The 23697-nt window shown below is 32.4% G+C and overlaps 1 protein-coding gene across 3 annotated transcripts in view; it reads left to right on the top strand.

The window, feature by feature from the left end:
* Positions 1-16722, top strand: part of Rsbn1l (round spermatid basic protein 1 like) — a 70243-nt gene extending 53521 nt beyond the window's left edge. For 2 of the 3 annotated variants that reach the window (XM_078040165.1, XM_005319485.5), the window contains 3 exons: positions 4362-4529; positions 14201-14309; positions 14393-16722. In XM_078040165.1, the coding sequence (XP_077896291.1) occupies positions 4362-4529; positions 14201-14309; positions 14393-15034 (919 nt within the window). In that variant the 3' untranslated portion in view covers positions 15035-16722. The remainder of the gene's footprint in view (positions 1-4361; positions 4530-14200; positions 14310-14392) is intronic. The other variant, XM_078040166.1, reaches the window with a different exon arrangement.
* Positions 16723-23697: the final 6975 nt, after the last annotated feature.

Genomic DNA, 23697 nt, shown 5'->3' with positions numbered 1-23697 from the left:
GGCTTTCCATCCTTTGGTGTCATTTTCTATTTCTTCTTCATGTTCTGTAAATTTCCTCATAGGTATCTTTCACCTCCTTGGTTGGATTTATTCCTAAATATGTTTTTTAATCTGTTGTAATTTTGTCCTGAATTCTTTCTCAGTGTATTTATTACTAGTATGTAGAAAAGCTGTTGCTTTTCATAGGTTGATTTTGTGTCCTGCTACTTTGCTGAATTTGCTTATAAGGTTTAGAAGTGTTCTGGTGGAGGATTTATTCTCTTCTAAGTATTGGATCCAGGTCATCTGCAAAGAGGGACAATTTTACTTCTTCCCTTTTTTATTTGTATTCCTTTTATTTCCTGTATTAGTTAGCTTTGCTCCACAAAGAACAACTTAGAGGAGGAAAAGTTTTATTTTGGCTGACAGTTTCAGAGATTCAGCCTATGGTTGGCTGGCTCCATAGCTCTGGGACTGAAATGAGACAGAACAGTATGACAGAGGAAAGCAGCTCAGGACATGGCAGCCAGAAAGCAGAGGAAGATATCTGCTTATCAGGTCAAAATATAAACCTCAAAGATATACCTCTAGTAACCTTCTTCCTCCAGCCACGTCCTACCTGCCTAAAGCTACCACCCACTTAATCCATGTCAGTGAATTAATCTATTGATTCGGTTATAGCTCTCATAATCTAATAATTTTATCTCTGAACATTATTCTTTTATTTCCCACATGAGCTTTTGGGGGACAACTCATATCTAAACTGTAATACTTCTTTTGCCTAATTTCTCTGGTTAGAATTAGTACTGTATTGAATAGGAGTAGTGAGTTGGGCATCCTTGTCTTGTTTCATTTAGAGGAAATGCTTTCAGATTTTCTCTATTCAGTATGATACTGGCTTTGGGTTTGTTGTATATAGTTTTTATGTCAAGATAATTTCCTTCTATTCCTAGTTTCTTCAAGGTTTTTTTGTCATGAATGGATGCTGAATTTTGTCTGACTTTTTCTGTATCTGTTGAGATGATTATATGATTTTTGTCTTTGATTCTATTTAAGTGGTACATTTATTGATTCACGTATGTTGAGTCATCTTAGCATTCCTGCAATGAAACCAACTTGATAATGATATATAATCTTTTAACGTGATGTTGAATTCAGTTTGCTAATATTTTATTAAGGGTTTTTATATCTGTTCACCAAGGATATTGGTGTGTAGTTTTCTTTCCTTGAGGATCCTTATCTGGTTTTAGTATCAGGGTCATGCTGGCTTTGGAGAGTAGGTTTAGAAGTGTTTCTTTCTGTTTCCTGGAATAATGTGAGGAGCATTGACATTAGTTTTTTTTTCTTCAAGGTCTGGTAGAATTGGCTGTGAATCCATCTGATCCTGGCTTTATTTTATTACTGCTTCTGTCTCATTGTTTGTTATTAGTCTGTTTAGGTTTTCTGTGTTCTCTTTATTCAATTTTGGTAGGTCATATATATCTAGAATAATTTATCTGTTTTTTCCAGATTTTCTAATTTATTGGAAAGCAAGTTTCAAAATAGTCTCAAATGATCCTCTTGAATTTCAGTGGCATCTAATGTAAATAGCTCTTGTTTTTTTTTAATTTTTCTAATTTTATTAATTTGGGTCTTTTTTTCTCTTGGTTATTTTGGTGAAGTGTTTATCAATCTTGTTTATCTTCTCAAAGAATCAACTCTTTGTTTCATTGATCCTTTGAGATTTTTGTTGTTCTATATTTCATTAATTTCAGCTTGGATATTTATTATTTTTTTCTTTATTTTAGAGTTTTGAGAATGATTTTTTTCCCTTGTTTTTCTAAGACTTTTAGATTTATCACTAGGTTGTTTGTTTGGGAATGTTCTGATTTTTTTTCTTAATCTTCTTTTAGTTGTAGGTAGACACAGTACCTTTATTTTATTTTTATGTGGTGTTGAGGATTGAACCCAGTGCCTTCCACATATGAGGCGAGCACCCTACCACTGAGCTATACTCCCAGCCCTGTTCTGACTTTTTAATGTAGGCACTTATCACTAAAAGCTTTCCTCTTAGAACTGTCTTTGCTTTGTCCCAGAGATTTTGGTGTATTGTATTTATATTCTCATTTTATTTTAAGAATATTAAAATTTTTAGTATGATTTCTTCAATGTCCCAGACATCATTCAAAAAACATATTGTTCAATCTCCATGTGTTTATATAGTTTCTATAGTTTTTCTTGGTTGTTGATTTCTAATTTCATTCCATTCCATTATGATCTGATAAGATATAAGGAATTATTTGAGGTTTTTTTTTTTGTATTTTCTAATACTTGGCTTTGAGGTCAAAATATTCATTTTTGGAGAAAATTCCATGAGCAGCTGAGAAGAAAGTATATTAGATGAAATATTCTATAGATATGTTAAATCCACTTGATATATAGTATGATTTAACTGTAGTATCTTGATTTTTTAAATTTTTATTTACTTACTTTTATTTGAATTTGTTATATATGATAGCATAGTACATTACAATTCATATTACACACAGAGCACAATTTTTCACATATCTGGTTGTATACAAGGTATAGCCATACCTTTAGTGTCTTTATACATATACTTAGGGTAATGATGTTCCTCTCATCTCACCATCTTTTCTACCCCCATATCCCCTTCTTTCCCCTCCCCCCACTTGCCATATCTAGAGTTTGTGTAATCCTCCTGTGCTCCCCCCAACTCCAACCCAATTATGAATCAGCCTCCTTAAATCAGAGAGAACATTCAGCATTTGGTTTGGGGGGATTGGCTATGTAGTATCTTGATTTTATGTTTTCAGGACTTATCTAGTAATGAGACAGGTATATTGAACTCACTGTTATTATATTGGGACCTAAGTGAGCCTTTATGTCAAATATTCTTTTTTATGTTTTTAGGTACACTGATGTTTGGGGTATATATATTTACTATCATTATTGTCTTGTTCCCTTTACTAATAAGTAGTGATTTTTGTTATCTTGAAGTATGCTTTGTCTTATATGAGAATAGCTTTTCCTATTTGCTTTCAGGTTTTCTTTTCTTTTCTTTTTCTTTTTCTTTCTTTTTTTTTTTTTTTTGTCCTGGGGATTGAATCCAAGAGTTCTTTACCACTGAGCTATATTCCCAGTTCTTTTTACTTTATTTTTTTAAAATTTTGAGACAGAGTCTCACTAAGTTGCTGAGGGCCTTGATAAGTAACTGAAGCTGGCCTTGAACTTGTGATCCTCCTATCTCAGCCACCTGAGTTGCTGGGATAATAAGCATATGCCACCACACTTAGCAGTTTGGATTCCATTCACCTGGGATATAATTTTCCATATTTACTTTCGGCCTGTGGATGTCTTAGCCTGTGAGGTTTGTTTCTTGTTGGATCTTGTTTTTTTAATTCATTCTGCCAGCCTACGTCTTTTAATTGGAGGATTTCTGTCACTTTGATTTATTTCTAATGTTTTCTTTAATCCCGATTCTCATTGCATATTTATTTCTAATGAGATTTATTCTCTCTTGGTTATTTGGTTATTTCTTTCTCTCTTTTTTGTGTATAGGATTCTCTTAAGGATCCTATATTTTGCAATACTTGCTTAGTAGTCATAAGTTCCTTTAGTTTATGTTTATCTTGGAAAGTTTTTGTTCCTTGATTATGAAAGATAAGCTTTGGTGGATATAGCCGTCTTGGTTGGCAGTTATTTTCAGGGTTCATAATACATCTTTCCAAGTCTTCCTGGACTTTAGGGTTTACATTGAGAAATACGATATTATTTGGATTGGTTTTCCTTTAAATGTGGCTGGCATCTCATTCTTGTAGCTTTAAAATTTTTCTTTGATTTGTATTTTTTGCATTTTAATTCCATTGTGTTGTGGAGGGTTCTTTTTTTGATCCTGTCTATTTGGGGTTCTAAATACCTTTAGTATTTGAATATCCATCTTGTTCCAAATATTAGGAAAAGTATCTGCTGCTATTTTATCATTGCCATTACTCTGTATCTCTACTGCTTTCTCATTGCTTATGAAAGGAAATATTTATTTATGAAAAATTTCACAATATTTCAAAACCACAGTTGACTGTAGGTTAACTGAGACAATGTGAAACCACTGTCAAGAGGGGACTAATATATAAGGAAACTCAGTAAATTATACCATCTGTAATTCAGTTTATTATCCAAGTAAATTTTTTTTCATAGCTGTGACTTTTGTGAAGGTATATTACAAGGAGGGGATTGTATTGTATATGTGTTTTCATCCATTTAAAAATTAGAACTTAATTTGGGAACAGGTAATTTAAAGTTCCTTTTATCTGAATTATGTGATTATTGAATGTTTGATGGCAAGTAAGCTTCAGTATATAAATATAAATCTTTTTTAAAAACAGAACTACCAATGAAATAAAAAACCTTCAGTACCTACCTCGAACCAGTGAGCCTCGTGAGATGCTCTTTGAAGACAGGACAAGGGCCCATGCAGATCATATAGGACAAGGTTTTGAACGACAGACAACAGCTGCTGTTGGAGTACTGAAGGCTGTGCACTGTGGAGAGTGGTATATATAACTACTGCTATTCTAATGAAAGACTTTTGGGGCTTCTAAAATTTTTCTTGGAAACTTTCTTAATAATTTTTCCATACTGGGGAAGAGAAGAATTTTAGTTACCCTCCCTGTGTTTGGGTATCCTAATTTCACATTGCTTTAAAGAAGGTTTTAAATTGTTAGATTCTAGCTGTAGTCATTTGGTTGAGTTAAATAATTTCATTTTCTATATGGGTAGAAGGTAAAAACACTAGGGTAAAAGGAAAATTAGATTTACTTTGTATTACTATATGGCCATTTATAAATGTAGTCTTTTTTTTTTTTTTTAAGTAAATGTAGTCTTACTTAAGTTTCTCAACTACTTTTTGGCCCATTTTTATGACAAAAGAAAACTGAAGCTCAGGACTGTCAAACAGCTTCTTTATAGTCTTCTAGTTTATAAGTAGTAGAGCCGAGATGGATTTTGTGTTTTCTTTCTACTATTCTGCTTTATTGCTTCCTTTATTAAGTTAATATCTGTTTATTATTTGTCTCTGATTATTTTTCAGCTTTGCTTACAAGCTTCACTTTGAATTTCTTTTTCTTTAAAATATTTTTGGTCTTTATTATTTTTATTATTTTTGATTGATACATAGTAATTGTATATATTTATGGGGTACAAATGTGATATTTGATTTCATGTATATACTGTTTAATGATCAAATCAGGAAATTAGCTTATTTATCACCTTAAACTTATCATTAATGGTGAGTACTTTGAAAAATCCTTTCTGCTAGCTATTTCAAGATATACAGTGCATTATTGTTAACCATAGTCACCCTCCTGTGCAATAGAACACCAGAACTTTTTTCTCCGACTTCACTATAACTTTGTACTTGATCATGGACCTCTCCATCTCCTCCTTCCCCTCTGCTCTTCCCAGCCTCTGGTGAATAAAAAATAAGAAATATTTGGATAGATTAAATGTAGATTATTCTATTTAATATGTTTAAGGTGCCTATACATATGTTATGTAACTTTTCATTCAGTAAATAGCAAAAATAGCAAAGCTATATTTATACTATAGCTATATTTATACATAAGTTTGTTTATATTTGAGTTTTAATTTTTTTTTGTTTTTGTAGATGGACACAATACCTTTATTTATTTTTATGCAGTGCTGAGAGTATAACCCAGTGCCTCACATGTGCTAGGCAATTGCTGTACCACTGAGCTACACCCTCAGCCCTAGATATTTGTCAAGTTGAGTATTGTTTGGGTATGAAACATGAATTAGAATATGCTTTCTTATTAAAGCAGTGGAATCAGATAGCAAATAAACAGGGGACTTTTCTAACTAAAGAAACCATTTTTTATTCTGAAAACATAAAATATTCGTTGTGTAGTTCTCTGAAGTCTTACTAAAATTATAACCTGTATTTTCCACATAGGGCAATATTATTTTCAAGGATTACTTATGCCAGATTGACACTTAATTAAAAAGAGAAATTTGTAGTAATATTTTATAAATTAATACTAAATAGAGAAGCTAGCCAATGTAAACTGATCATAAAAGGAATGAAGGTTTATCAATCTCAGGTATACAAAGTATCTGATATTGATTTGTACTAGGATCTTGAACTGATTCTAAGATCCTTAGGAAAAAAAATATTAAGTATTTTTTACTTAATATTTTAAAATATTAAGTATTTCATAATTCTCACTGAGTTGTTTTTTAATTTTTATTTTTTGTAGTTATAGATGGACAGCATGCCTTTATTTTATTTTATTTGTTTCATTTTTATGTGGTGCTAAGGCTTGAACCCAGTGCCTCACACATGCTAGGCAAGTGCTCTGCCACTGAGCTACAGTCTCAGCCCCTCATTGAGTTATGCTTAAATGCTAATTTTCAAATAACTGTGGTTGTTTTTATAGTTTCTATGCTCTTTCTATTATCTAGTTTAAAATGTTAATTTTCTCAAAGAGTAAAGACATTTATCTCTGTGGAAATCCTTAAAAATTCTTTCTATTTCAAATTAATGATGTCTTCCTCAAATGTTTTTAGATAAAGAATTTAACATTGGCATTAATATTTTCTTAGGGTAAAATCTGATTTGTAAATAGTGTTTCATAAAGTCAGCCACATATATTTCCTTTTGGAAATAAATATTCTCACTTCTAAAGCCCTCAGCACCTTTTAAAAATCTCTCAAGTCTGTTTTAAATTATTGTTGGTATGTGTTCTTTCTTTCCCTTTATATGGAAATTAAAGTTACAGATTAAATCCTGTGTTTCAAAGGCCTACCACAGACCCCAATAAACATTTATTGAATAAGAAACTACATTTGTGGTTACAAATTTCATAGTAAAAAAGGACTACTGTCAAATACTAACATGTCACATGACCAGATTTAAGAATATTCTTGAGACAGATTTGGAATGAGTGAGATATTGCTAGCTATGAAGTTTCTCACTTTGGAAAAATATAATTCGCTTCTCACATTAATAGTGCTTTTTAATCTTTTAATACTAAAGAGAAAATAATTTTGTTAATACTATTGAGGGCTTTATGGCTGTGTTAATCAGCTTTCCATCACCGTAAATGTCTGGGATAATTTAATATACAAGGAAATATGGCTTATGGATTTAGTTCCCAGTCCATTGCTTTAGTACTATAGTAAAGTAGTACATGATGGTACTAGCATGTGGCAGAACAAAATTGATTACCCCATGAACTGGGGAACAGAGAAGAAGACTGGGGTACCTTTCACTGAGCCCCACCTACCAAAGGTTCTACTACCTTCTAATAGTCCAAACTATAGTAGTGGCTGTGATGCAGATGGGTGCATATTCTTTTTTATTGTTTCTTTGATGTTAAAGCAAGTTATTAAACAAAGGAAATTTTTACATTTCTTGAGAAGACCTTAACTATTAAGGTATTGGATTTTTTTTTTCCTTTTTTCCTTTTCCTTTCAGTATTGGGGATTAAACCCAGGGAAACTCTTCTACTGAGCTATATCACTACCCCTTTTTATTTATTTATTTTTATTTTGGGACAGGGTCTCACTAAGTCCTGTGGTTAACCTTGAACTTGCAATCTTTCTGCCTCAGCTGCCTAAATTGCTAGGATTATAGGCATGTGTCACTGTGCCTGGTTTAGGATGTTAAATTCTTGACTACCTAAGAGCTAGGCTTAAGATCTACTTGAAGTAAAAGATTGGTATTGATAAAGACTACAAAGAAATCTCCAACTATATAGGGTCAAGCCTTGTGAATTATTACTCAAATTATATAAGTGTTTAGGCCTTATTAAGATACGACTTTATAGACATATATTTGGAAGTTGTTTCTTTGAAATTGTCTTTAGAAAATCATCATCATTATTGAAGTATAGTTTACATTCCGTAAAAAAAATATACATTTTGATGTGTTTTGATGAATGTGTAGACTCATGTTGTTATTACCCCATAATGTACAGAATCTTTGGCTTTTATCATATCTTTTGCCAGTTAATCATCTCAATCCTTTCCCAGCTCCAGACATCCAAACATCCATTAGTCTACTTTTTGTTATTATAGATTAGTTTTGCCTCATCTAGGATTTTGTTAACAGAATTATAAATATGCCTAAAATTAATTTTACCAGATATTTGCTGCTAAACACAGAAATAACAGTTCACCTGTGACTCTGGTAAACTTGATCATTAATTCTGGTGCTTATTTTTTTTTTTTAGTTGTAATTGGACACAATACCTTTATTTTATTTGTTTATTTAGTTTTAATGTGGTGCTGAGGATTGAACCCCTCGCCTCGCACGTGCTAGGTGAGCGTTTTACTGCTGAGCTACAACCCAAGCCCGCTTTAAAAAAAAAAAAAAAAACTTTCAGTTTTCTCTATGTACAGTTATTTTGCCTTACCCTAACACTCTGCAGTTATATTAATATGTATTTACTGAAAAGAAATGAAAGCATATATGCATGTAAAGACTTTTAAGTAAATGTTAAAAACAACTTTATTAATTCAGAATAGAGATTACCTTGATAGTGGTGAGATGTCATTTTAGTACTATAGCATTGCTATATTTCTTGAGTGGTGGCTATACATCTTTGTATTTTAATGGGCAATTAGACTCTGTATACTCTTGTATGAATGAAATATTTCATTAAATAAATATTAAGAATGTAAAAAAACAACTTTATTCATAAAACTAAAAATTGAGAAAAACTCAAATCATCATTATTAGGTAAATGATATGGGTGGTGCTGGTGCTGGAGATTGAACCCAGGCCTTGTGCATGTGAGGGAAGCACTCTACCAACTGAGCTGTATCCCTAATTTTGATAATGTGGATTTTATCAAAATTGAAACTGTCCTTCAAATGATACTTTTGGGAAAATGAAAAAGCATATTACAGGCCAGTCATCTATCTATATGACTCATATCCATACATATAAAGAACTCTTAAAATTTAAAATAAATAGTGAACTCAGTTAAAACTGGGCAAAAAGTTTTATTTTTTTTTAATTTTTAATTTTTTGGTACTGGGGATTGAGCTCAGGAACACTTGACCACTGAGCCACATCCCCAGTCCTATTTTTTTGTATTTTATTTAGAGACAGGGTCTCACTGAGTTGCTTGGTGCCTCGCTTTTACTGAGGCTGGCTTTGAACTCACAATCCTCCTGTCTCAGTCTCCTGAGCTGCTGGGATTACAGGCATGCATCACTATGCCTGGCAAGACTGGGCAAAAGGTTTTAATAGACATTTTATAAAAGAAGATAACAAAGGGCTAGTAAACATTTAAAAAATGTTCAATGCAAATTAAAACTACAATGAGGTAACACAATACATCCATTAAAACAGCTTAGGGTGATAAAAACCAATAGTAGCCAAAGCTGACAAGGATGGAGATTAACCAGAACTTTCATTATGTTGCTGTGGGAACTGTTTGATGTGTCTTATCAAAGCAAATATAGGCGGGCACACTGGCACATGCCTGTAATCCCAGTTACTCAGGAGGCAGAGCAAGAGGAGCATTAGTTGAAAACCAGCCTCACCAATTTAGTGAGGCACTAGGTAACTTAGTGAGACTGTCACAAAATAAAAAAATAAAAAGGGTTAGGGATGTGGCTCAGTGATTAAGCACCCCTGGGTTCAATCCCTGGTACTTGGGGGGTGGGGGGGTAAATATAAACTTAGAATAAGTGATGATGATGATGATGATGATGATTTTCTTTTTTTTTTTTAAAGAGAGAGTGAGAGAGGAGGGAGAGAGGGAGAGAGAGAGAGAGAGAGAGAGAGAGAGAGAGAGAATTTTTCATATTTATTTTTTAGTTCTTGGCGGACACAACATCTTTGTTGGTATGTGGTGCTGCTAAGGATCGAACCCGGGCTGCACGCATGCCAGGCGAGCGCGCTACCGCTTGAGCCACATCCCAGCCCCATGATGATGATTTTCTAAAGACCCTGTAATTCTATAATTCTGTTATTGTTTTCTAGACTTAAAAACCTCTTAGTTATTCTGCATTACCATAATATCATTTATATTATGTTACATATTAGATAAAATATATGGCATATATGTATATATAGAGAACATAATATTGTATATGTCATAGAGCATGTATTAAAAAAAAAAAAGGACCCAAGATGTAGTTCAGTAGTAAAGCTCCCCTGGATTAAATACCTAGTGCTGGAGCAGGGCAGTTGTCAAGGGAATTGGTGACATTGTGAATGTTGATATTCACATATAATGAAAAATAATAAAATATAGAGTGACCAATACATATATACAGTAACCATACATACCTATATTTATATGCCTATATTAAGATACACATGGTATTTGTGGTAAATACAGCATAATATGTATAATATATAAAATAATTTTTAGTGCTGGATTCAGTTTGCTAATATTAGTGATTTGTGTTTATAAGTCATGCTCAAATTTATTAATTTTATTGATCTTTTCATACAGTGGTTTACTTCACTTTTTTTGTTTTCCATTTCATTGTTTCTGCTGTGTATTCTTTAAAGTTAAAAATAATTTGTTTTTGTAGCTTAAGTTGGAAACTTACATGATTAATTTGAGACTTTTCTTTTTTAATGTAAGTATTTAAAATTTTAAGCACTGCTTTAGCTACATTTCACACATTTTGGCATTTTCATTTTTACTCAGTTTGGGATATTTCTGACTTTTTGTTTGATGTCTTTTTTAACTTATGGGTTGTTGAGAAGAGTTTTGTTTAATTTCTAATGTCTGATTATTTTTTTTTCCCAGAGTGTGTAGTGGTGGTTTTTCTTTTTTTGGGGTGTGTGTGTGTGTGTGTGTGTGTGTGTGTGTGTGTTTTCACCATTGGAGTTGGAACAGGGTCTCATGTATGCTAGGCAACATTCTATCACTGAGCTATACCCTAGCTGTGTGTGTGTGTGTGTGTTTTGAAAGTTGTTCCATGTATATTGAAGCTTTATTACTAGGCTATTGTACATTTAGAGTTCCTTTTTGATGAATTGACCATTTTATCATTATAAGATGCCCTTTTTATTCTTGGTAATCCTTCTTGTCCTGAAGTCCTCTTTGTTTTACGTTAATATAGTCACTCCAGCTTTCCTATGATTTGTAATAGCATAACTTTTCTGTGTGATTTTTAATTTAATTCCCCCTATGGTGATAAAACATATTGTGTATGATTTTGGTCTTTCCTAATTTCTTAGAGTTTGTTTTATGAACTATCTTAATGTTTGATGTCCACTTAAAAGAATATATGTTTGGCTGATTTTTGAGGTGTAGTGCTCTAGAAATGTTAAGTCAGGTTTGTTGATTGTATGGTTAAAGTCTTGTATATCTTTATTGATTTTTGTCAACTTGTTAATCTCTAACTCTATAACACTGGATTTGTCTATTCCTCCTTCCAGTTTTTCTTGGTTTTGCTCCAGATATTTTTCTTTTGCAACAGCTTAATTGAGATACAATTTACATATGCTGTGATTCATCTATTTAAAGTGTACAAGGCAATGGTTATTAGTATATTCACAAAATTTTGCAACTATCACAATTATATAGAACATTAATTATAATTATTAATGATTAATTGCAGGACATTAAAGGGTACAGAAAGATGCTCTGTACCCTTTAATACCATACCTCTCCAGTTTCTCCATCTTCCCTAGCCTGGGTAATCACTATTCTACTTTTAATCTGTATGCATGTATTCTGAACGTTCCATATAAATGGAATTATATGCAATTTGGTCTTTTATGATTAGCTTTTCACTTAGCATCATGTTTTGAAGGTTGTTCATGTATTTTGAAGCTCTATTATTAAATAACTGTACATTTAGAGTTCCTTCTTGGTAAATTGACCATTTTATCATTATAAGATGCTCTTTTTAATCTTGGTAATCCTTCTTAACCTAAAGTCCTCTTTGTCTGATGTTAATATAGTCACTCCAGTTTTCCTGTGATTTGTATTTGCATATCTTTTCCTGTTCTTTTTCTTTAAAATTTAGCTGATAAGTCTATATTGTTATTTCATGTAGATATCATAAAATTTGGTGTTTTTCCCCTTCCAAATCCAGTGGCAATTTGTCTTTTTAAAAATTTTTATAATTTTAGTTGTAGATGGAGACAATACCTTTATTTATTTATTTATTTTTAATGTGGTGCTGAGGATTGAACCTAGTGCCTTATGGATGATAGGCAAGTGCTCTACCACTGAGCTATAACCCTAGCCTGGCAATCTGTTTTTTAATATGAATATTTAGAACTTTTATATCTAATATTAAAATTTGGATTTAAATTTATCATCTTGGTTTTCCCATTTATAGCTTCTCTTCTTTGTTCCTTTTTCTCTTAACTTTTTTTTGGTACCAGGGATTGAATCTAGGGGCACCTAACTACTGAGCCCCAGCCCCAGCCCTTTTTTGTATTTTATTTAGAGATGGTCTCACTGAGTTGCTTAGGACCTCACTGAGATGCTGAGGCTGGTTTTGAACTTTGAGCCCTCTTGCCTCAGCCTCCCAACCTGCTGGATTATAGGCATGTTCCATGGTACCTGGCTCCTTTTATCTTTTTTTAGTGTTCTATTTTACTTCTGTTGTTTGCTTACTAGCTATAGCTCTGTTTTATTTATTTGCTCTAAATTTATCACACTCTACCTTCAGATGATGTCATATCTCTTTATTTAATGTGTAAGAGACTTTCAACAATATATTCCCATTTATTTCCCCTTTACCCATTTCTTGTATGCTAATTGTTGTCAAATATTTTACTTTCCATATGCTGTAAACCCCACATTATGTTATTACTTTTGCTTTAAGGAATTATTTTCTATAGATTTAAAAAATGAGAATAAAATATCTTTCATATTTACTATTATGTGTGCTTTACATTCTTTTGCATAGATCTGCATTTTCATCTTAGTGTCATTCTTTTCAGCCTGTAGAAATTTCTTTAATATTCATTGTTATGCTGGTCTTCTGGTGACAGATTTTTCTTAACTTTTGTCTGTTTGAAAATGTTTATTTCTGAATATTATTTTTGGTGGGTACAGAATTCTAGATGGACTTTTCTCTCCAATACTTTAATTCACTCTCTTTTGGCTTATATTATCATCGATGGGAAGTCTATATAATACAGTGACAGATTATCCTCTTTCCCTATGTATAATCCAGTGCATTTCTTCTAGATATTCTGTGCCATAGTTCTTTAGAAATTTGTTTATGATTTACTTTGGTGTAACTTTTCTTTGTATTTATGTTGCTTGGAGTTTAATTCAAAATCCATTTTTGAGCACCTTATGTAAACCTATATTCGTATATTCCTAGATAATTGAAGAATTTGGGGATTTTTAAAAATTATATTTTAAGACAGTGATGATGCCAGTGAACTATGAGTATTTTTCTAATGAAAATCTTATCAATTTATTAAGCATTACTTAAGGTTTTTATGCATTAATGCAGTTTATATCTTCTTTGGAAATACAATATTGCTTTTCTCCCATAGTTCTAATTTTTTAAAAAATTAGTAACTCTTAATAAATGTATATATTTATGGGGTACAATGTGATATTTGAGTACATGTATATAATATGCAGTGATAGAACAGGGTAATCACCTCAAACATTTATCATTTCTGTGTTGGGAACATTGTTTCTTTCTAAAAGATGTTTTGTGATATACTATTAAATTTAAAGTCAACCATAGTTCCTACTGTGCTCTAGACATAAGAAATTATTCCTTCTATCTGCATCCTTGTACCCATTAACAGTCTTCTTACCATTTTCCATCCTCCCACTTCCCAGCTGTACCACTGTTCTTTTTTTTAGTTTCTCCATATAATTGAGAACATACAATATATGTCTTTCTGTGCATGCCTTATTTCACTTAATATAATGTCCCCAACATCAAGTTTTTATTATTAGCAAATTTAGCACAACTTTTATAGAGTATTGATCATAACATTAATATGAAAGAGTTGTTTTGCATAATTTACCAATGCAAATCATTTTAATTTTTAAAAATCTCGTGACAGCTATGATAAAATGAAGTGAGTTGCTTTTCATCTGTCAACTCTTTGTTTAGATATATAGATTGTTTTTTCAATTACAATTGAAAAGAGAAATATAAGGGAATATTTTGATGTTGACCACAGTTATTTTTGCTTTGAGTTTATTAAGGCCTTAAAACAGAATTATTATTATTTTCTTAGGCCTGATCAACCCCGAATAACCAAAGATGTAATTTGTTTTCATGCTGAAGATTTCTTAGAAGTAGTTCAACGAATGCAGTTAGATTTACATGAACCTCCACTGTCCCAGGTATATTTTAAATAATTATTATCTTTAGATTAGGTTTTATTGTGGAAAATGCTTATATGCATTCCTTATTTCTTTTTTTTTAGTGCGTCCAGTGGGTTGATGATGCAAAACTTAATCAACTGAGGAGAGAAGGCATTCGCTATGCCAGGATTCAGCTCTATGATAATGACATTTATTTTATTCCAAGGAATGTCGTTCATCAGTTCAAGACAGTTTCAGCAGTATGCAGTTTAGCATGGCATGTTCGGCTCAAATTATATCACTCAGAGGAGGACACATCTCAGAATACAGCTACTCATGAAACAGCCACATCACCAGATTCCATATCATCAGTTCTTGGACCTCACACGGACAACATGATTTGTGCTGTAAGCAAAACTTCCTTGGATTCTGTTTTTTCAGAAAAACTTCATTCTAAACATGAATTATCGCAGTTCAAACACGAACCTGTTTCATCTGTAAGAATCAAAGAAGAACCTGTGAATGTTAATATTTCTGAAAAGACTAAAGCACCGAATAATATGGATGGCAAGAATGTTAAAGCAAAATTGGATCATGTTCGGTTTACAGAATTTAAGATTGACATGGAATCTAAATTTGAAAATAGCAGCAAAGAATTAAAGGAAGAACTGTGTCCTGGAAGTCTCATAAGTCTAGTTGATACAAGGCAACTTAGTTCAGCACACTCAAATCAAGATAGAAAAGATGATGACATTTTGTGCTAAATTTGTACATAGCATTTAATTTTTTTAAAAAAAAATAATAATGTAATAAATATTCATGAATTCTGAAAGCAAGCCAAGGACTTGCTCTCAAGTCTGTTACAAAATATAGTTTATGTAGCTTTGTAACATTCCTCAGTGCCTGTCCATAACTGTGAAGTATAAAGCACTTAGGGCCAGATGCACTGTAAACATTACAGGTTTAAACATAAAGCAGTCTATAAAAAAATCCATTTGAGTTGGAGTTGTAGATTTTAGAATGGAGCTGACATTAAAATAAATAAATATGTAGATATGTATATAAACATACATATATATCTGCATATTTATTTATTTATTTAGTAATATGAGCCAGAATTCTTTTTTGACAATTTAAAGCTTTTCCATACAGCTTATTTATACCAACTCCCCCCCCCCCCATTTTGGGTGTGTCAGCACTGTAGTGTAATTAGCTTTTTAAAAATCTTTTTAGTGTGATTTATACTGAAATGTGAGCCAATTAATAAAGGTTCATAATAATAAATGTTTTCTGTTGGGTCTGCGAAGACAAACTGATAATTCAGTTAAGTCATTTGTTTATATATTATGTTCCTCTCTGCTGATATAACTATTTAGAATGGTAAAGGAGTACAAATATATGTATTCAAATCTAGTAAATATTTAAACTCCCCACACTGTGCAAACATTTCAAAAAACCAAGATTCAGTTATAAAATCCTATATATGTGTATGTTATATATGGGAATGTATATATGTATATCATATTTTGCACAATTTCTTAAGTTGCTGAATAAGATGAATATGTGAAACTTCTTATCCCTATTTCCTGGAATACATTTTAAAATATTTATATTCAACATTAAGAAAGCAATTTTAAGTTATAGAAACAATTTAGAAAGTTAGGAGAAACAATATGTTAATGATGTCTAATCCTTCTAACTAATGAGATATGTGGCCAGAATATTTAGCCCTAACATAAATTTTCTTTGTGTACAGAATAAGAAGTTTAGAAAATTTTCTTATTAGTAAGCACTTGTGCTATAATACTAATGGTAACTAAGTAAAAAATTTTTTACAGAATATTTAGTTGTGAATAATTAAAGTCCTTTTTTGCATTTTTCTTGCAGAATGGGAGAAAAATATGGCAAAAATAAAATCGTAAAATAAGGGCAATGACAATGACTCAACTGCCATAAATAGAGATCCAATAACAAAATACTGTGTTACCTCATCTTTCTCAGGATCCCCTCCCTTCCCTAGCAAGGCAAACAACCTGGTGTACTTCCTTTTCTGAAGAAGATCTAGAAAGTAAATTGTGGTAGGAAACAGGATTGCCAGTGCCTAACTAAAGATGAGTAAGACAAGTATCTTTCAAGATGGACTTTAGCACTATTTCAGACTGCTTCCACTTTTGTAATTAAAAGTCAAACAGAAGTCTTTCATGTGTTCATTGTGTAAGGAACTCTGCTCATTGCATATCTCTTATGTTATTCTGGGCCCATTCTTTATTGATGACTTTCAGTTAGGATTCTTTGTGCTGCCTTTTGGGAGATGTTGCTATTTTTACTTCAGTGGTTTCTGTCCTGGCCTCATTTGTGGTACCCATCAAAACTTCTCATATGTCTAGTTAGGGAGAAGCCATATAGAAAAAGGTATTTCACTAGAACAAATAAAGATTAACTGCAACAATGATATTAGTTCTGGCCTCCAGTTTAATAAAAAGGTGGGCAATATCACAGGCAATCTTGATGACTTATAGGAAATCAGTGTTTGCAACATGGGAAGTTTCATGGGATAGGATGGTATAAATCATGATAATGTAAATAGAGGTTTGTTTTATATGTCACTGTCTCATCTTCTCTACCTATTTAATCTGTTTTAAGCAAAATTTAGGGATTTGCATCTACCTTTTTGGGAGACAAAAGTTCTTAACAAACTAGTATTGAAAAATAAGAAGGGATATGGTTAAACTGTTTTATAATTGAAGGGTGATTTATTTAACTATGGTTTATTTCCAGTTTTCTAGTAGCATATACCTAGATATACTGAGGTCATACTGTAAGAAAATATCATTGGGGTATCTTCCCCAAATAAATGAGTCTTAAACTTTTAGAGGAAGACATCCAAAATAACTATAGTTATTGGTTTATATATATAGTTTCTTAATGCAGCATACAAACTCACCCATAATTTGAAAATTGAGTTGCTAATGCTTTTATCTTTGTGGAAGTGAAGAATATGTAAATAAGTGGGTTCAAGATATCAAATGATACAGCCTTGTTATCACCTTGAATAATGCTTATGTACCATGACTTATGAGTTATAATTTCAGTATCCTTTTCAGATGCAGTCTGGGAACTTTTTGACCACCTTTGTTCCATACAAATTTCTATTTTAATGTTGCATTATATTAATGGCTTTCTAGTTAGTACATTCCAGGTCTTTATGTGAATATAAGATTTTTGCTTTTATTTCCAACTTCTTGGACCAGAACAATAAAGCTCTTAAGATATAGTTTCTAAATGGTCATATGCTACATAGAATAAATAATTGTGTAAATTATCAAATGGATACACAGCCCTTTACATAAAAACTTAAATACCTCAGTGGTATCTGCTATAGTGCTCCCTCCCCCAATTTTGTTTATACCCTTTTAGGTATCTAAATAATATATATTCCACACTCAAATTAGCTGGTTAGCTAGCAAAAGAAACATTTGTAATATTTAGTTGCAAACTTTCCTAAAGCCATATATTCATTTTCTTCCTTGTCTCCAAGACTGTTGATCTTAAATAAAGATTAGGTTGATTTAGCTCAACACTTGTGAGCGCACGCCTGTATGTGTGTTTCTCTGTTGGAAATGTTTGTTTCCATGAAAAGGGGCTGTCATTGAGGTTAGGAAGGATTTATTTCTTAGGTTAAGTCTTAAGGTATTTCATTAGTGTTTCTAAGTGTAAAATTGTCCCCCCCGCCCCCCCCCCCCGCAAATACTTAGGGCAGATGAGATTTTGTAAGTTATAAATTAGCACTGTTTTGGTAAATCTGCCTTCAGTCATATCTCAAAATTCATTTTACATTTAGCAGCCAGGTGTGGTGGTGCACGCCAATAATCCCAGTGGCTCAGGAGGCTGAGGCAGGAGGATCATGTGTTCAAAGCCAGCCTCAGCAACTCAGCAGGGCCCCAAGCAACTCAGTGAGACCCTGTCTCTAAAATACAAAAAAGGGCTGGGGATGTGACTCAGTGGTTAAAAATCCCCTGTAACTAACAAACATAGAAACATTTTACATTTAGCAAAGGTGCAAAATTTGTTTTTGGAGTTTGAGAGGAATTTTTCTTGTCTTGCACCTTTAAATAAATATTTGATAACCATCATCTTTTTACCTTTGTTTTGTAATTATTATATTTTACATTTTATTCAATTTTAACATCTCAAGAAGTTCTCATTTTTCTGTCTTCAACAGACCATAAAATCTTGAGAGTGATTTCAATCTCAGAACCCTTTCCCCTCCTTTAATAGTCAAAAATTGACTTATGCCAATAGGAAAAAGAAAGTTAAAGATTAAGGTCTTTAGTTAGGTATAAATGGTTGGAATGCCATGGTAAATACCCCTGCTGTTACCCCTACAGAGGGGCTATTTCTGTCTCAGGAAGGAAGGACAAAAGTGCCATTCTTTTAAAAATACATTTAGGCTGCTAAAAAATGATGTGATCAATTTTAGATCTTTGGAATAGTAAAATAGTTTGTATTTTCTCCCACCTGAATTGCAACTGCTTTGATATGTAAACAGAATTTTACTGGTTTTAGAATGCATTGCTTATTTCATGAAAAAGTCATGTAAGTTAAGAGACTTACATATTTTCTCTACTGAGAGAACAAGGGAAGTAAGCATCTTGCTTATCAAGTTATTTTCCCTGTTTCAGCTCTTCCTGGACTTCATACCCAATCAAGGAATGTGAATGTGCTAAGAACATAATATGAGCAAATAGAATTTATGTTAATTAAAATTAAAAGTAAAACATATTACTAATGTTTCTTTACTGTGATCTGCCTACCAAAATTGCGGTGTTAAAATATTAAACTCTGGATCCCTCTATACATTTTGAAACTTAGGATTTATGCATCTATGTTTTAAAAATGTTAAATCTACAGTCTATAGTTCACTAGTATTGTATTAAGACTGTTAAGTGTGCAGACTCAGAAGCAAATCACAAATATTTTTTGTAATACAGTGTTGAAAATTTATTTGGACCAACAGTTTTATCCCCATGCCTTACAAAGGTCTTTTCTCTTGAAATTTTTATTTAACCATATTTTTACATGAAACATCTCAAGTCTCTGGTGCTGAAACAACAGCAACTTTTGTTTGAGTCTGGCTTTCTTAATGCTCATTTCCTAAGTTCTTAGAAATCTCTGCTTTTACTTCCCCATATTCTCATTCATTCTTCATCTCACTGCAATTTCATTTCAGCCCTCACATTTAATCACTCAGCTGAAATGTTTTTTTTTCAAAGGTAATTTAAGGCTGCCAAGTTCACTGGTAGCACTTCTTTTTAACCTTTGCAGCACTTGTCATCAAGTCATTTATTCCTTAAAACTCTTTATGATACATTCCTCCCTCCCCCCAGATTCTATCCCTGAAGTTATCTTCAAGATACCCATGACTTTCAGTTAGCTCGGTTTGTCACTTAAGTTTTAACGATCCATAATCAAATATAAATTCTTGTCTTCTACCTTGCCAAGTATTAGCTAGTGCTTTTCTAATTTGGTTGTTGGCATCACTTTCTCTCTACATAAGTCATCTCATAGTAATCTGAGTTTTCTTTTTCCCCTGTGTCAAATTTATCATGAGATTTTGAATTTGAATTTATTTCAAATTCATCTCCTATTGTTACATTACAGTCATAGTGGATGCTCATTTCACTTGGACTACTACAAAAGCTTAAAATGTTCTAGGTTACCTGTCATCATCTGCTTTTCCTTTCATACAATCTTTCTAAGGTATGTATGTTACTTTTCTGTTTCCATGATGGCTTCTTTCTTATAAAGGGCAAATGCATAGTATAGTACTGATATGATATAATCCTTCCTTTCTAGTCTCGTGTACCACAATGTCTTATATTTGATGTGCCCAGTTTTCAGCTTTACCAGATTGACAGTATAGTCATCCCACAGTATCTATGAGGGATAGTTCTGGTACTTCCTTTGGATACTAAAACTTCTGGATGCTTTCTTCTATAAAGGTCATATTATTTGTATAAAAGGTATATACATTTTCCTGTGTAAATAGTTGTCACACTGTATTGTTTAGGGAATAATGATAATAAGGATGTACATTTTCAGTACTTTTCCAAATATTTTCAGTTTGCAGTGGGTTCAGTCTGTGGATGAGGAACCTGTGATATGGAGGGCTGACTCTACTTGCCGTTTCCTCCATGTACTTTAAAAATCCTTTGCCTTTGCTGGGGAAATGTCAGGAAAACAACATAGTGAATTTTTTTTTTTAAATTCCACTTAAACATCGTCTGTATATTGTTTTTATTGCTTTTATCCCAACTGTTAACTCCCGGTAGGTGATAGAGAACCATTTCTCTTGGCTTTTTGATCCCCTTTGCACACACCATTTAACATGCATACTGGGTACAAGTTGGACTTTGGCTAAATCATGAGCTAGACATCAGGAATTTTCTTTATTTTTATCTCTAATATCTGATGTATATTATACTTGATATTCTGTAATGATTTGAAGGAACAAAAGAACCTTAGAGAGTATACATTATGTAGGTTTCTAGAATTTCAAGTCAGTTCCTAACTTTATAATGTAATTCTAGGATTTTAAAGGAACACAAAAATTAGATAAGCAGGCTCTAGAAAGAAACCAAATGTTTACTTTGTACCTCAGTCTTATGGAAAAATTTGAGAAGTTAGCTATTATATGTTCAAGCTCAGTGGGCAGTTTGAAGAAAGGAGATATGTGTAGGAAAATCAAACATTGTGAAACTTATCCTCAAATTTTCCCTTCAATTAGCTTTTCTGGAAATCTATTGAAAGTTATCACACATTAAAAATAAATCTTAATGATGCCTAAAATGATTAAAATGGCAAATGTCATATAAGTAGTACTTCACTATCTCAGGGCTGAGGCAGATTATAAGTCTTAATTGGTAAAATAAAATCTGTTTATCAAAGGCATTCTGTTTAAGCTGTGTGGTTCTCCTTACTGCTATTATAAAAAAATTTTAAAAATTGGATAAGCATAAAGGTAACCTACATTACAATATTTAGCCTATATCCATTGTGTTGTAGGAATGGGACAAGGACATAATGGTGGCACATTTTCATAGAAAATCCTGTAAAACCACTTCATTGGGTTTCTAGGCTGAACTCATTTATAGCACTATAGGTGTGGTTCAATACATGTTTATTAGAAAGGAATAATGCACTTGTATAACCTTGAGAAAATTACTTCACTTAGTTTGTGTTCCTCATCTCTAAATGGGAATATAATATCTTTTCTATTAACTAGTGATGAAAATTAAATGACAAAACATGCTAAATAACAAAAAACAAATGTGCCCAAAACAGCATATTGCATGACTGATTATAGACACTCTATTATAATATAATGTTAACTTCTCTATGTCTTCCTCTAATTTTGAGCAGAGGATAGGCATATGGGAAGAAAAAAATTGCATGAGTGGGTCAAAACAAGGTATGTTGGAGGCAGGTTGACATTAAAAAATAACTTACTGGTCACTATTTTGCTCAGGGTTGGCAATTCAAAATTATGTCATAGGGCTGTGGATATAACGTAATTGGTTGCTTGCCTCACATGTATAAGGCCCTGGGTTCAATCCCCAGCACCACAAAAACAAAACAAAATCATGTCACAGATTACCTATACTGATAATAGGTGAAACACAAGTTTATGATTGTAGTATATAGATGATAGTGGTAGTAAACTGCCTTATGGTATAGTATAGTATGATTGACTAAGTGAAATGAGTAAAACATTAAAACATGAGGAAGTTCCCTCATAAAACTCTTAACCCTGTATTATCTTTACCTAGTATTTGATAATGAGCGTCTTCTTTTGTTTTCTTCCTGCAATAAAACACCTATTTGTAGAAACAGACTTGGAGTTAAAACTCATTCCTGGGCTTTATGTCTACATTATTTTAATGAGTAGGTGTTTCCCAACCAACCCCCTAGTTATAACACAGTGTAACTTCTATTCATCTTAAATATTTAAGTCATGAAGTGTAAGGACACCAATGATAATTCATGCTCAGGTGATATTTTCTCTGCAAACATGATCAGTCAACATTAAAAGAAACTGACATTTTTGACTTGCTTCTTAATAGATTGATAAAATAATTTTTCTTTCAATAAAGAGAAAAAGCTGCTTTTCTTGATGACTCAGGTGCTTAGTGATAATGCCTGCCTGCCCTAGTATGAAATGTAAGATTTCCTCTACTTTGGCTATCACTTATGTTCATTCATTAGTCAACATCAATCAATTCCTTGTATTGCTACACTGTGAAAAAGCACAGTGGAAAACAGATCAAATTTGTAAGCTTAATAATTTTTGCTGTAATCCAAGGATAGATCTCTACTTCTTAAAGTTTTGTACAAGTGTGTTTCTTGATGCCTGAAAATTCTCCATCGATGGATTTCAGTTCATGTTTCATACAGCTCCTGAGCCTGCTATATTGGGCCTTATGTTCATGAAATGTTACTGAATAAGTTGTGGATTCTTTGAACATATCTTTTTTCATATTTTCAAGTCTTCTAAAAAGTTATTTTGTTCATAAGTTACTTTTACTCAGAAATTATAACAAGTCTTTTGCCCAAACCAGAGAAGTTGTATGTCCATAAGTTATATATCCTTGCTAACCTGGAAAAAATGGCCTCAGCAAGAGCCTTTAAGTTCTTTCAAGCAGAATGTATTTATCTTAGAGATGCCATTAGCAAATAACTGTATCATAAAGGAAGTATCCTCTGAAACCTAAAAAGGCATTTTTCTCTGCAATATTATTATCTCATTTGTCACCTGTATGCTTAATTTCTATCTTTAGTATCTTTCATCAACGTTTAAATGTATTGTTACTGAGGCACACACCAATGATAACTTATTGTGCTTCTTCAAGTCATTTAGTGTGGCAGTATACCAAATTAAATAAGAGAAGGGTTCTATTTTCGGGGAGCCCTTCGATGCCATTAAAATTGATTGATCCTCATGTGTACACAGATTGGTTATTGTGTTGCCTTTTATGTATAATCCCTATTAATGTCTTCCTTCCTTTTAGAACTGTTTGCAGGTGGAAAAGACCTTTTCTACCTTTTATACAGAAGTTCTGCTTTTCTGTGTTAGCTTAGGGGTCAGCAAACTACAACCTACACACCCAGTATGTTTTTATATGGCTTGTAGGGCAAGAATAGTTTTTCTAATTTTAAGTGATTGAAACAAAAATCAAAAGGATAGTATTGTGATATATGACAATTAAATGAAACTTAAATTTCATGTCCATGAAGTTCTACTGGAACACAGCCATGGCTGCTTTCTCTGCCACGAGGGCTGAGTTGGGTACTAACAAATTATATGGCCCTTTATAGAAAATTTTTGCTGACTCCTGTTCTGATTTTAAGTGGTACTGCCTTTTCTTTC

Source organism: Ictidomys tridecemlineatus, chromosome 2 (assembly GCF_052094955.1).
Source record: "Ictidomys tridecemlineatus isolate mIctTri1 chromosome 2, mIctTri1.hap1, whole genome shotgun sequence".
NCBI classification, from domain to species: Eukaryota; Metazoa; Chordata; class Mammalia; order Rodentia; family Sciuridae; genus Ictidomys; species Ictidomys tridecemlineatus.
This window is presented reverse-complemented; position numbering and strand designations above follow the sequence as displayed.